The following is a 13,474-nucleotide window of genomic DNA, read 5'->3' on the forward strand; positions in this document are numbered from 1 at the left end:
GCCACCACCGCCCGGCATTTTTTATTATTTTAATTTGAGACAGGACCTCATGTTTCAAGCTCAGGCTGGCCTCAAATTCATGTCAAATCAAAACCATAACTCTCAGGGATGGTGGTGGCCCACACTTTTTAATCTCAGTGCTTAAGAAACAGAGACAGGGAGCTGGAGAGATGGCTCAGTAGTTAAGAGCATTGCCTGCTCTTCCAAAGGTCCTGAGTTCAATTCCCGGCAACCACATGGTGGTTCACAGCCATCTGTAATGAGGTCTGGTGCCCTTTTCTGGCCTTCAGGCAAACACACAGAAAGAATATTGCATACATACATAATAAATAAATAAATAAATATTTAAAAAAAAAGAAACAGAGACAGGAGGATCTTTGTGGTTTCAAGACCAGCCTGATCTACAGAGTGAGTTCTAGGGTAGCGGGGGCTACACAGGGCTGTCTTGAAAAACAAACAAAAAAACAAAAACCAAATAAAAATAACAAAAAAAACCCCACATAATTTTCCCTTTCAAAAGAGATAAGAAATATTATTTTTGGAGCCAAATATGAGTGATAGTAACCTGGGAACTCAGATGTAGCTTCCTCTAAACTCCATGTGACCTTGTGGAAACAGTGTTATGAAGTTCGTCTAGTAACAGAATATAGTCATAAATAAATAATAAAAGTCATAAAAAATAAATCGAGATGCTTTTCAAATACATTGGTGGAAGCATGGGGAGGCTGGCTCTGGCGGAATGGAAAAAAACTCTGCTCTGGGCCTCAGATACCACTGAGGACATTTGGAGCTGTGGGGCTAGTGAGTACGTTCAGAAGGGACTGGTGCTCCATTTTCACATTCCAAGTGTTTCACCTCCAGGTCACAGAGCTGCTAGGTCTCTTAGAAGGCGTTAAAGATGAACAGAGATAATTTGGCTCTGAACTGGCAACATCCCAACCTCTTCACAATCATTGGCTGCTCCAATCAGTTAATCAGCCTTGCAGAAGATGCCGTTTGAAAATGCAGCTTCTTTCTGGGAAATTTCTTCCACATTCACCATGTAGCTGAGGCTAGTCCTCAACTCTGGTCCCTCCTGCCTGCAACTTCCACGCACAGTTAATGCCTGGTCTTTAAAAGGAGAGAGAACTGTATCCTGGAGTGAAGGAGATGAGCTAGCATTCACCTGCTGCTCCAGACACTTGGAGTGTCTCCTTATGAAAGCAATGTCTGAACTGTGGACTATTCAGTACCCGTTTCATAGGTAAGCAAACATGTTTAGGGTTTTACTGTTTTTGTTATTGCTGGATTTTGTTGGTGGTTGTTTTTTGAGATAGGGTTTCTCTTTGTAGTCCCGGCTGTTCTGGAACTCCATCACTAGATCAGGCTGGCCTGGAACTCAGATATCCACCTGCCTCTACCTCTCAAGTGCTGGGATTAAAGGTGCGTTCCAACATCAAACTGCAGGACTTTCATGTTTTACACATGTACTCTACCAGGATAAACTCAGCATATATGAAAAGAAGGAATATCAAATCACACACTCGCTAGAGCACTTCTCAATTTCAAGAAACATGGTATCGTCCAGGCATCCTGGAGCCATGGGAGGGGATGCAAGGTGTGTGTGGTGGAGGTATTTGGATAATAGGCCTTCTGCTGGGCCACCAAAGTGTTCTTCCTTTGGCTTGGGTGAAAACTGGCCATTAGGTTCTGGTCTGTCTGGTCATGCTGCACAGAGGAGAGGAACCTCAGTGACCCAGACTCTGAACCAGAGAGAAGGTCATCCTTCCCCCAGGGAATTCTCGAGAGGTTGTCTGCCCCATTGCCTCCTCCTCTTCCTTTTTTCCCTTGGGACTGGTCTCAAAGTTGCAATTCCCCTGCCTCTGCCTTGCAAGCTCTGGGATTTTGCAACTTCAGGGACTTTCATCTCAAATCTCTCTCTCTCTCTCTCTCTCTCTTTCTCTCTCTCTCTCTCTGGCCTTCAAGATGCTGCCAAGACTAACTAGTGTGGCGTCTTTAAAGGGGAATGATGCTCATGTGGGCCCTCTCCACCCCACGTGGGGCTGATGGGAAGTAGACTCTGCCTACAGGGATTGGGATCAGCTCTGGACCAGCAAGTTATAACGCACATTCTGCACATACATGAATGTCAGAACGAAACCCATTATTTTGTATGACTAACATACACTAATAAACTGAAAAAGAAGGGTTAGTCTGCTTTACAAGCTGCATGTGGAGCCAGCTCCCTGGTTTATAATAACCTTCAGGGGCTCTGCTCAGGGAACTGGGAGGCCCGGACCCACCCAGCCTCCCCAAGCCCCATCCAATCACCACCCCAAACCTGTTTTCTTTCTTCACAGTACTCTTGGATACAGTCTCCGGGGAGGGACTGTCAGGCTCTGAGAGTTCCTTCTGGATCAGGAAGCCCCGGAGTTTGGGGAGTTCAGCGTCTGACAGGGATAAAGTCACCAGCTCAAGAGACCCAAGGCTGACTGCATTGCCACCACTGCTCTTACTCCTGTGAGCCATATGACCCTGCTGAAGTCACTCTCACAGTGTAGCTAAGCTAGGCCAACCCGTATATGCCAGGACCCTGTGGCCAGGGTGAAGAGGTTGCTGATATGGTCCCAGGGATTGTAGTGGGTCCCACTTAGGCCTCACGTAAAATGTTAAGAGGGAGTTTGGGGGCTCTGAAGGAAAGGCTGTGATCTTGACATCCTGCCGGGATCCGGAAATTCAGTATGTAGACCTGTAGAGCAAACTGGTCTAGAGGTCACAGACTTACCCCATGACTTGTAAGTGCTGGGATTAAAGACATGCAAAATTTAGTCACTTTCTGGGGTCACTGGGGACCCCCTTTATGCTGACTCATTTGTCCCTCACCCATGGCTCTGCACTAACTGCCCCACTGCTCTGGACACCTGAGCCCTTGCAGAGAAAAGTGTGACCTCGACCCTACCCCTCAGGACCCCAGCATTTGGAGGGGTGGATTTCCACCTCATCTCTTCAGTGGGAAGCTGTCCAGGGCACAGGGCTGGGGTGGAAGCCAAAGGTTCCTTCCAAGAGAGAGATGGAAAATTTCAAATCCAAGCAAAAATCTCCCCAGAGGCTCATTCCCCAGGCACACAGAGGGTGGTATGATTCTCCTCCTTTTCATTTAGCTGAGGGCTTGGTGCTTGTTTTTGCTTATTTGTCCTAGTGCAAATACTCTACCTCTGGTCGGTAGCACTGCCCCACGCTGCTCCCAGTCCCCATCAGCTGGGACATCTTTAGCAGACTTTATGTTCGTTACTTTTGTCAAGTTTTTATTTTATTTTATTTTATTTCCAAGACAGAGTTTCTCTGTAGCTTTGGAGCCTGTCCTGCAACTAACTCTTGTAGACCAGGCTGGTCTAGAACTCACAGAGATCCGCCTGCCCACCTGCCTCTGCCTCCTGAGTGCTGGGATTAAAGGCGTGTGCCACCACCGCCGCCCGGCTTTTTGTCAAGTTTTTAAAGAGCCTGCCAAACTCACAGATGCTGAGAGCTGACGGTGGTTGGCATCTGGGGCAGTAAGGGATAAACACAAATTTAAGAAAACAGTAATGCGTGGAAGCTCTGGCCATCCTCACTGCAAGGATATGATACAGGGTCCACAGACAGGGGTTTTCTTCTGAATGGCACTCAAAATCAGAAGAGCAGGGCCTGGGGAGAAGGCTCAGCGGTTACCCAATGGACACGGATTCAATTCTCAGCACCCACATGACAGCTTACAGCTGTCTGTATTGTCAAGATTGGACACCCTTACGCAGGCAAAATGCCAGTGCACATAAAATAAAAATAAACAAATTATTTTTAAAAATCACAAGAGCAGCATGTGGGGTTGGGCAAAGGTTAGCCAGAGAACCTGCTCCGGGTAGGGTAAAGGTGAGGGATAGAGAGGCCTGTGGCTCAGCAAAGACACCTGCACAGATTTTATGAGTCAGAGGTGGGGCTGGAGGGACCTATGCCTGGCCTGTCACATGGGCTGTGGCCAGTCTCACCCACAGTACATAGGCAAGGAACTATTTCCTATAACACAAATCAGAAGGTGCTCTTTTTCCAAGCTAAAGGGCTCAGATGAAGTCCAACAACATCAATTTTTGTTTGTTTGTTTTTCGAGACAGGGTTTCTCAGTAGCTTTGGAACCTGTCCTGGAACTAGCTCTTGTAGACCAGGCTGGCCTCGAACTCACAGAGATCCATCTGCCTCTGCCTCCCGAGTGCTGGGAATAAAGGCGTGCGCCACCACATGGTGGCTCCAACCATCTGTGACTTCAGTTCTAAGGGATCCAACACTGTTTCTGGTCTCCAGGGGAACCTGCATTTGCATGATGCCCACACGTATGAAACACTCATTTAAAATAAATCTTTAGGGTCAGGTGTTGTGGCACTCACCCTTAATCTCAGCACTTGGGAAGCTAAGGCAAGTGAATTTCTGATTTGTATTTTTTTTTTTGTTTTGTTTTTGTTTTTCAAGATAGGATTTCTCGGTAACTTTGGAGCCTATTCTGGAACTAACTCTTGTAAACCAGACTGACCTTAAACTCACAGAGATCTGCCTGCCTCTGCCTCCCGAGTGCTTGGATTAAAGGCGTGTGCTACTACCACCTGACTGAATTTCTATTATTTTGAGGCCAGTCTGGTCTCCATAGAGAGTTCTAAGTTAGCCAGGGTGATGGACCCTGTTTCAAAAAATTAAAATAAAATAAAAAAGAAGACAAAAGTTGGGAAGAGTAGGCAGTGCTGAGTAGGTCTGGGAAAAGCTATGTGGAGTAGTTATGGGTAAATATAAAAATATTTTGTATGGCCGGGCGATGGTGGCACACACCTTTAATCCCAGCATTCAGGAGGCAGAGGCAGGTGGATCTCTATGAGTTTGAGGCCAGCCTAGTCTACAGAGCAAGTTCTAGGGCAGGCTCCAAAGCCACACAGAGAAACCCTGTCTCAAAATAAATAAATAAATAAATAAATAAATATTTTTTTTGTGTGTGAATGTATGAAATTCTCAAAGAATTATTAATAAAAATACTTTTTTGTTAAAAAGGCAAAAGTAGGCTCTGATAGGAAACCATGACCAAGGCTACTTATAGAAGAGTTTAATGAGATCCCAGTCCCAGAGGGTTCGAGTCCATGACCATCATGGTGGGGAGCACGGCAGCGTGCAGGCAGACATGGCATCACAACAGTGGCTGAGAGCTTATCCTCAAGGAGGAGACAGAGAGAGCTAACTGGAAACGGCCTGGGTTCAGAGCCCACCCCCAGTGACACACCTCCTCCAACAAGGCCACACCTCCTAATCCTTTCCAAACAGTTCCACCAACTGGGGGCCAAGCATTAGAACACATGAGCCTCTGGGGGTCCTTTTCATTTAAACCACCACCTAAACTGAGTCCAAACATTCATTGGCTTCTGCTTCTTGACTGCAATGCAATCAGCTGCTTCAGATTCTTGCTGCTCTGACTTACAGACCATGATGGCTAGACCTCAAACCATGAGCTAAAAATCAAAATCAGTGGAGGGCCTGGAGGTGTAGGCCTGTCATCCCAGGCTGAGGCAGAAGGATCACGAAAGGCTACCTGGATTAGTGAGTGAGTTCAAGGCCAATTTGGCCAATTTAGGGAGACTCTGTTTCAAAAGGAAAACTAAAAAGCTTAGTGGTCAGGCACTTGCTTATCAAGCAGGAACCCCAAGATTCAGTCTCCAGAACTACAAAAATAAAAATAAAATCCCACACGTGAGAAAATACTCACCAGACAAGAAAGCTGAATCACCTACACATTCTCCAGAGGTGAGGCTCCTTAAGCCCCATCCAGAGTCCAGCTTGTCACCTCTCCAAGGCATTGAAGATATGCCAGTGGATTTAGTTGCTACAATCTTCATTCTTCTACACCAGTACCCTATCCATCCATCTTGAATATTGCTTTCTGTTAGTCTGATGGAATAGCCTCAGAAATGCTTAACTCCTGAAGCAAGGCTAGATTTCTCTCAGACTCTGGGTCGTTGTGCTGAGTTTTCACTGTCCAGGGCTGTCCATCCAAGGCCTTGAAGAGATCACATGCCTCAAAGGGTGGCTTAGGACTGGTCAGGGTATGGTTGACCACCGTGGGCCACTGTGGGTCAGGCTATGTTAAGACACGTGGTGTGGGGGGTTGGGAGGGGGGAATCAGGACCATGTGGCTTTTAGGTCTTCTAGTCCCTTGTAGGTGCTTAGTGGGACAAGTGGGTCATATTCATCCCTCTGTGGGAGCCAGATATCCTCCCTCTGCATTCTTCCTACAGGGCAGCTATTCTTACCTCACTAACTGGCTAGGGCCAGCATCCCACCCTGTGGTCACATTGGCCACAAAACTCTCTCAGTGGAGAGTATGCCTTTATTCTCAAGTTCAAGTGTAGGAGGCCCATGGGTGTTTCCTAGTCTGCATCAGGGCCACAGGAAGGACCGAGGTCGGATTCCCAAGCTCCATCAACAGAAGGACAGGAGTTGCCGAGAGAGGGGTATCGAAGATGCCGAGGGAGGGGTTGGAGCAAGACATAGAAAAGGGACAAGGAGGTGGGCTGTCAGAATTGAGTTTTGTCTCTTTCATTTGTTTTGACTGCCACAGACCATCTCAGGGAGGAAACCAAAATAGGCTTAGGAGGCAGAGGCAGGAGGATCGCTGTGTGTTCAAGGAGAGCCTGGTCTACTTACATAGTAAGCTCCAGGACACAGGACTGCATAGAGAGACCCTGTCTCAAAAAACAAAAGACCCAAATAGATAAATAAATGGCCGAGGAGGAGGAGGGAGAGGATGAGCAAAGGTGGAGGCGGTCTACTGATGGACAGCACTCCAGCCCTGTGTGGCCAGGTCAAGAGGAAAGTCAGGAATGGGAAAGAATGAAGTCCTGTCCTGTGTCTGAGTACCCTCCCCCCAGAGGGGAGAGGGAAAGGCCAAGGCCAGAACACGGGCAGGGCTGCCAGTTCCGGGAGAATGGACGCTTGGTGTTAAAAAGCCATTCACTACTAGGCTGACCTGATCTCTGCAAGTTTTCCCCGGGAGCAGCAAGCAAACTGGGCATCAGTGGGAGCTGGAATCTGAGGTTCTGTTCATGCCAGCGCTAAATTCCATTGGCTGTAGCTCTAACTGGATTCCCAGGTTCATTTCTTGCTGTATTCTAAAAGAAAGATGCGGCTAGATATCGAGGCTCATGCCTTTAATCCTAGCACCCAGGGGTGGGGCACAAGCTGGCAGATCTCTCTGAGTTCTCTATCAGCCTGGTCTACGTAGTGAGATGTAGACCAACCAGAGCCACACAGTGAGACCCTGCCTCTAAAATAAATAAATAAATAAAAACAAAATAATTAGGGGGCTGGAGAGATGGCTCTGAGGTTAAGAGCATTGCCTGCTCTTCCAAAGGTCTTGAGTTCAATTCCCAGCAACCACATGGTGGCTCACAACCATCTGTAATGGGGTCTGGTGCCCTCTTCTGGCCTGCAGGCATACACACAGACAGAATATTGTATACATAATAAATAAATAATTTTTTTTTTTTTGGTTTTTCGAGACAGGGTTTCTCTGTGGCTTTGGAGCCTGTCCTGGCACTAGCTCTGTAGACCAGGCTGGTCTTGAACTCACAGAGATCCACCTGCCTCTGCCTCCCGAGTGCTGGGATTAAAGGCGTGCGCCACCATCGCCCAGCTAATAAATAAATATTTAAAAAAACAAAATAATTAAAAGATCTAAGGTTTAAGTAAATAAAAGAAAGATGGGGACACCAAAACTTAGTATAGAAAACTTTGTTTATTACGGTTTGGTCAAAACAAGGAGAGGGTTAAAAAAATAAAAACAAACCCATGTTCTCTCCATCTGTCTTACTGTGGTCTCACAACCGATAGAAAATGGAGCAAAGGCCTAGAGATACCTATGTAGCTGGGAGACAGGGTCCCACTGGGGTGCTGTCTCTATTCTTAGCATTGAAGTCAGGTTCATTTACACTGGGGGTGTATGGAGAATAGTACTGAGCACCAGCACCAGTGTCTCCAATGGACCAGCCAAAATTCTATTAATCCCCACCCCCACACTCCCCACGGGCTTCCTGTTAGGTACTTCTCTGAGGCGTCTAACTAGCCCAGGTTAGTTCCCTACCACAGCCAGCAAAGTTCACAGACTTTTTCAGAAGGAACTTCTAGCGGGCAGCTGTAAGGGGCTCAGGACAGAACACCACACACACAAAAAGTGCTTCTGAGATGTCCGATTGGCGCCACTGCTGACCCCAGGGTGCTTTACCTTAGCACGTAGATAATCACGACTCAGAAATGTCTCCTCAGGTTTCACCTCGCTAAGAAAAGCGGTCCCCTGGTTTCCTTGCCCAGAGTCTGAAATCTCAAGAACCTGACGGCGGGCGATGGGGACCGTGACAAAAGGAGGCCAGGACCATGGCACTATGCCCCCGCGGTAGCGAGAAGAGGCAGGGAGGTGGCAGTGACTTGTTCCAAGGCTAGAGTCAGGTTCTGAGGTTTGGAGAAGAGAGTATCAGTAGGTGGTGGCCTTCAAAGTCGCTTGTTCTCAGCCTTGAAATGGAAGAGAGAAAAGTAATAATTTAAAAAAAAAAAAAAGACTTTCTTTTTCTGCATAGGAGCTTCAATTCCAAAGTCCAGCCAGCCAGGCACTGAGGCTTGAAGGAGTCTTAGACGACTGTAAAGTGGATCCCGGTCTTCCAAGCTAGGCGAAGGTTTCCATCTCGATGACTTTTTGGGATCCCTAGAGCCCGGCTGCAGCAGGTGCACCCGGTCTGGGCGCCCGGAGTCCCTAGGCCCTCCCCTGCCCACAGGGCCCCCACCCCAGCCCCGCCCAGTCTACCACCCGCCCCGCCCCCACACTGGCTCCGCCCCTAGTCCCCGTCCCGCCCCCGTCTCAGCCACGCCCCCGCCGGAAGCACTCGCGCGCCCCGGGGCCGGCGGCGCACCGGGGTCCAGCGCTCTGGGCTGCGCTGCATCGGAGTCCCGCGATCGGCCGCCCTTCTCCGCATGGATCCCGCGGAGCGCGCGCAGGCGGCACGGGCTCGGGTGCCCAGGTAGGTGCGGAGGCCGCGCGCGGGGTGCCGGGCGCCCGCCCTGGACTGGATCTGAGCCGATCGCTGCTGCGCCGGGGACGCGCTCTGGTCCTAGGAGAGAAGAGAGGGGAATGAGGGGCGGAGGAGTGGAAGGGATGGAGGAGGGGAGGTGGAGAGGGAGGGACGGCGGATGGACTGAGGAGAGAACCGAGGGGTGTCGGGTGGCGGAGATCCTGGACCCCAGCCGCATCCTTGCGGGCGCGGAAACTTGGTTCGGGAAACAGGTCCTTTTTGTGGTTTGTAGGATCGATCCGTATGGATTTGAAAGGCCCGAAGACTTTGATTATGTGGCTTATGAAGAATTTTTTTCCACGTACCTGGTGATACTCACCAAGAGGGCGATCAAATGGTCCAAACTTCTAAAGGGAAGCGGCGGGGTCCGAAAAAGCCTGACAGGTGAGAGGCCTGATGTTAGCTGGCATAGCAGCCATTCGACCAAACGTGACCTCCCCCAGCAGCCAGACCCTCTGTGGCGCGATCCCTAGCGCGACCTCTGGACTGCGGGACCTCCTGTAGAGCGACTTTGCAGCAGTTAGAGCCCAGTACAGGGCAACCCTCAAGTGTGCTTCCACCCCACCCCACCCCACCCCCCGCCCCCAACCCCCAGCATCAGGACCTCACTATAATGGGACTCCTCAGCAGCAGGGTCCCGTAGGGTCCCTACCAGCTGGAACTCCTAAAACAGACCTACCGCTACCCTGCGCTCACACACAAGCAACTTCCTAGGAGCTGGATCCCTCAGTAGCTGATCCCCCACCACCCACAAGCGCCACTCCTGGGACACCACGAGATCCTTGCCCAAGCATTGACTGAGGGTGTGTGTGTGATTGACTGAGGGTGTGTGTGTGTGTGTGTGTGTGTGTGTGTGTGTGTGTGTGTGACAGCAGGCAGGGTGGGGAGCTCCACACTTCACTGCCCTTCCACCATGGTCACCACGCCCTCTTAACTGAAGATGGGCAAAGTCCATACTTACTTGGAAGCTTCGAGGAAGCCTCGTGTTCTGAGAGGGTTTAGAACAGCGCCTAGTCCCCAGAGACTGGGTAAGAGTGGGGCACTCAGGGTGAGGCTCTGGGTATGTCCTTCCCTGACAGGAGCAGCATTGGGGGACTGAGCACCAGATAGACCATGCTTCAACATCAGACAGGCTGGGCTCCTGGTTAGTCCAGTTCTAAGACAAACCTTCTTCCTGGTCTCAATAGCAACCAGTAGGCTTTTCCAATCAGCTTTTTTCCCCTTCCCCTATCATATTTGACTGCTGGTTATTTCCTTGCTGGAATCAGGTCCCTCCCTGCTTGAACTTTGTTTATTTCACTGTGGAACCCTGGGTACAGGGAGCATTGCTTTGTTAAAGTAATAGGGACTTCATATTTGTTAAAGGTGGCGATTGCCAGGTGGCCAGATAGACGACAGACCTGCAGTGTAAGCCTGAGGACATTAACGATGGTGCTAGAGCTGGATGGCCCAATCAGAAGGGCTAAGGTCGAGGGCAGAGGACACTCCTTGTCCCATCCTGTCTCTGTGTACCAGCATGTTTCCAACCTGGTCTACATAGCGTTCTACACAGAGTTCTAGGCTAGCCAGAGCTACGTAGTGAGGTCTATCTCCACCAATGGAGATGAGTTGCCAAGGTGGGGGTTGGCTAGAGAGACAGCTCAGCGATTGAGAGTGTGTCTTGCTCTCACAGAGAACCTGAGTTTGGTTTCCAGCATCCATGTCAAGCTCTTCAAACTGTAGAACTTCAGCTCCCGGGGATCCGGTACCCTCGTGTGTACCTGCACTCAGGTGCACCCTCCTATACACATGAAAAATTAAGTTTCATCACCTTCTGAATTCTATGGGCCACTCCTTGTCAATCATTTCTGAGTCAGCCTTCCCTGGATGCTGTGTAGCTAACTGTTTGCCAAGGCTGCAGCATTGAGTCTGGTTTTGATATTGCCCTGGCCTCTAGATCTCAACCTTCCTAATGCTGCGGCCCTTTAATACAGTTCCTCATGCTGTGATGACCCCCAGCCAAAAAATAATTTCATTGCTATTTCATAACTGTAATTTGGCTAGTGTTGCGGATCAGAATGTCTGATATGCGACCTTTGTGGGGGTTGAGACCCACAGGTTGAGAACCACTGCTCTAGCAGCTCATCTAAGGTCTCGTGTATATCACTGGCTCGTTTCTTCTATGGCTGAGGTGTTTCCCAACCTGTTTGCTCATTAATTGACACTGGGCATGAAATCCATTGGCAAAAGGCTCGCAGGCTTCTGTGTGTGACTGTAGGTTTTCTTAGGTAAACACGTAGTGGGATTGCTAGATTGTATATCTTAACTAGTAAGATATTGCATTGTCTAGCATAGGTAAGGCCCTTCTGATCCCAGAATCAAAAGGAGATGGGAGAGGGAAGCCAGAAAAGAAATTGCAAGTGTTTTGCAAAGTGGCTGTGCATTTTTGCATTTCCACCATGCCTGGGAGCTCCGGTGGATGCAAATTTTACGTTGTTGGCTTATTTATTTATTTATTTTCAACCATGCTTTATTGGACAGACTATTCTTTTTGCATTGAATTTCCTTTGCTACTTTGGTTAAGAAGCAATTGGCTTTCTTTGTGTGAGCCTGTTTTTCTGTATTGCTTTCTTAAAAACATTTTTTTTATGATTGTGGGTATTTTGCCTGCATGTATGTGGGTGCTGATAATTGAACCCAGATCCTCTGGAAGAGCAACAAGTACTCTTAGCCGCTGAGTCAGCTCTCTGGATGGCTGTTTCTGACGTTCTTTATTGTGTGCCATGAATCCACTGACCTGCTTCACCAGTACCATATTATTTTTGTTACTGTGAGTTTATAGTCAGCATTAGAATCGCTATATGGGGTGTGTGTGTGTGTGTGTGTGTGTGTGTGTGTGTGTGTGTAGTCAGAGGACAGCACTATGGAGTCAATTCTCTCCTTCGCCTTCCACCTTTCCATGGGTTTATATGGATTCAGGCACTAAACTCACCAAGCATTCGCTGCAGGTTCCTTTACCTGCTGACCTTTCCAGCCCACAGGAAGTTGTTTTGTTTTTTAATGATTTAATCTGTTGGACAGAATTGCTGCCTCGGATCTTTTCTATTTTTCTTTCTTTTCGTTTCTTTTCTCTCTTTCTTTCTTTCTTCCTTTCTTTCTTTCTTTCTTTCTTTCTTTCTTTCTTTCTTTCTTTCTTTCCTTTTTTATAGTGTTTGGAATTGAACCTAGAACCCCATATATGCTAAGCAAATGCTATATCATTAGGCAGTATTCTGACCCCAGGTTTTTTCTTTTTCATGGTGGCCTGTAGAATTCCAGTAGTTGCTTTTTTTTTTTTTTTTTTTTTTTTTACATTCCAACCAAGGTTCTCCCTGTGCTGAAGCTGTGGTCCCTCTGGGCTCATGGGCTCGTGAGCTGATTCTCGTGCAGAATGGTCTTCTTTAGCTCCCACTGGCTTCTGGCCGCATAGCCATGTGCTGGGTGACTGCTAGACCTGGTCAGGTTAGGACCAGCGCCTGGTTGGTGGCCAGGATCCTTGAGAACTGTATCTCTGAAGTCCCTGGGCCCTTGCCTCTCTACCTGAAGCTCCACTCTTCCACAGAGAACCCACACCTCTACCTACCTCCCCAGCTGAGGCATTTTTAAACTTTGTTTTGTCTCTTTGGGTTCTGAGCCTTGTACATGCCAAACACATGCTATTCCACTGAGCTACACCCCAGATAAACTCTTTGATGTACTGGGTCTACTCAGTGTGGTGGGTGATGAGCGTGTAATCCTAGCCTGTCTTCTCTCTGGCCAGTGGCTGCATTAGAAGTGAACCATTAGTGTAGATACATGGTGTGCTTCATTTCACAGGTCTTGGGGACTTCAAAGTATGTAAGCTTCAGGTCTTTTCTGGAGCGGTTTAGGAAGACAAGTGCTCGGGTGAAGGAGGAAGACTGGGGCATCCTTCTGATCCCCTGGGCTCCGAGCTCATCTCGCTCTCTCTGGGTTTCAGTGAAGCGCTATGTCCGGAAGGGAATCCCACTGGAGCACCGGGCCCGTGTCTGGATGGCTGTGAGTGGAGCCCAGGCCCAGATGGACCAGAACCCTGGATACTACCACCGACTGCTGGAGGGAGAGGGCAGCCCCAGCCTGGAGGAAGCCATCCGGACAGGTGGGAAGCCTGCGCTCAGTGCCCTGGGCCCGTGTAGCTCGGATGGGGAGGGCACTAAGGAAGCCTGTGGATGCTGTGTTTTTGGCAGAAATCAAGACTAAGGTGTTCACAAGGGGAACAGCAGACGTTTATGGGACTACCAGCTTGTGAGCCAATGAGTGCACAGATGGAATTTCCTCTGTGGGGGGTTTAGGAGCCCCAGCAGCAGGCAGCACCGTGGCGCTAAGCAGCAGTGGCG

General features: G+C 48.9%; 1 protein-coding gene across 3 annotated transcripts in view; it reads left to right on the forward strand.

Annotated features, from left to right (window-relative positions):
* The first annotated feature begins 8,930 nt into the window (after positions 1-8,930).
* Grtp1 (growth hormone regulated TBC protein 1) overlaps positions 8,931-13,474 on the forward strand; it is a 32,091-nt gene continuing 27,547 nt past the window's right edge. For 2 of the 3 annotated variants that reach the window (XM_026788793.1, XM_005366264.2), the window contains exons 1-3: positions 8,932-9,050; positions 9,334-9,485; positions 13,078-13,236. In XM_026788793.1, coding sequence (XP_026644594.1) covers positions 9,004-9,050; positions 9,334-9,485; positions 13,078-13,236 — 358 coding nt within the window. In that variant the 5' untranslated portion in view covers positions 8,932-9,003. Of the gene's footprint in view, positions 9,051-9,333; positions 9,486-13,077; positions 13,237-13,474 lie in introns of all 3 variants that reach the window. The other variant, XM_026788792.1, reaches the window with a different exon arrangement.

Source organism: Microtus ochrogaster, unplaced genomic scaffold (genome assembly GCF_000317375.1).
Source record: "Microtus ochrogaster isolate Prairie Vole_2 unplaced genomic scaffold, MicOch1.0 UNK7, whole genome shotgun sequence".
NCBI lineage: Eukaryota > Metazoa > Chordata > Mammalia > Rodentia > Cricetidae > Microtus > Microtus ochrogaster.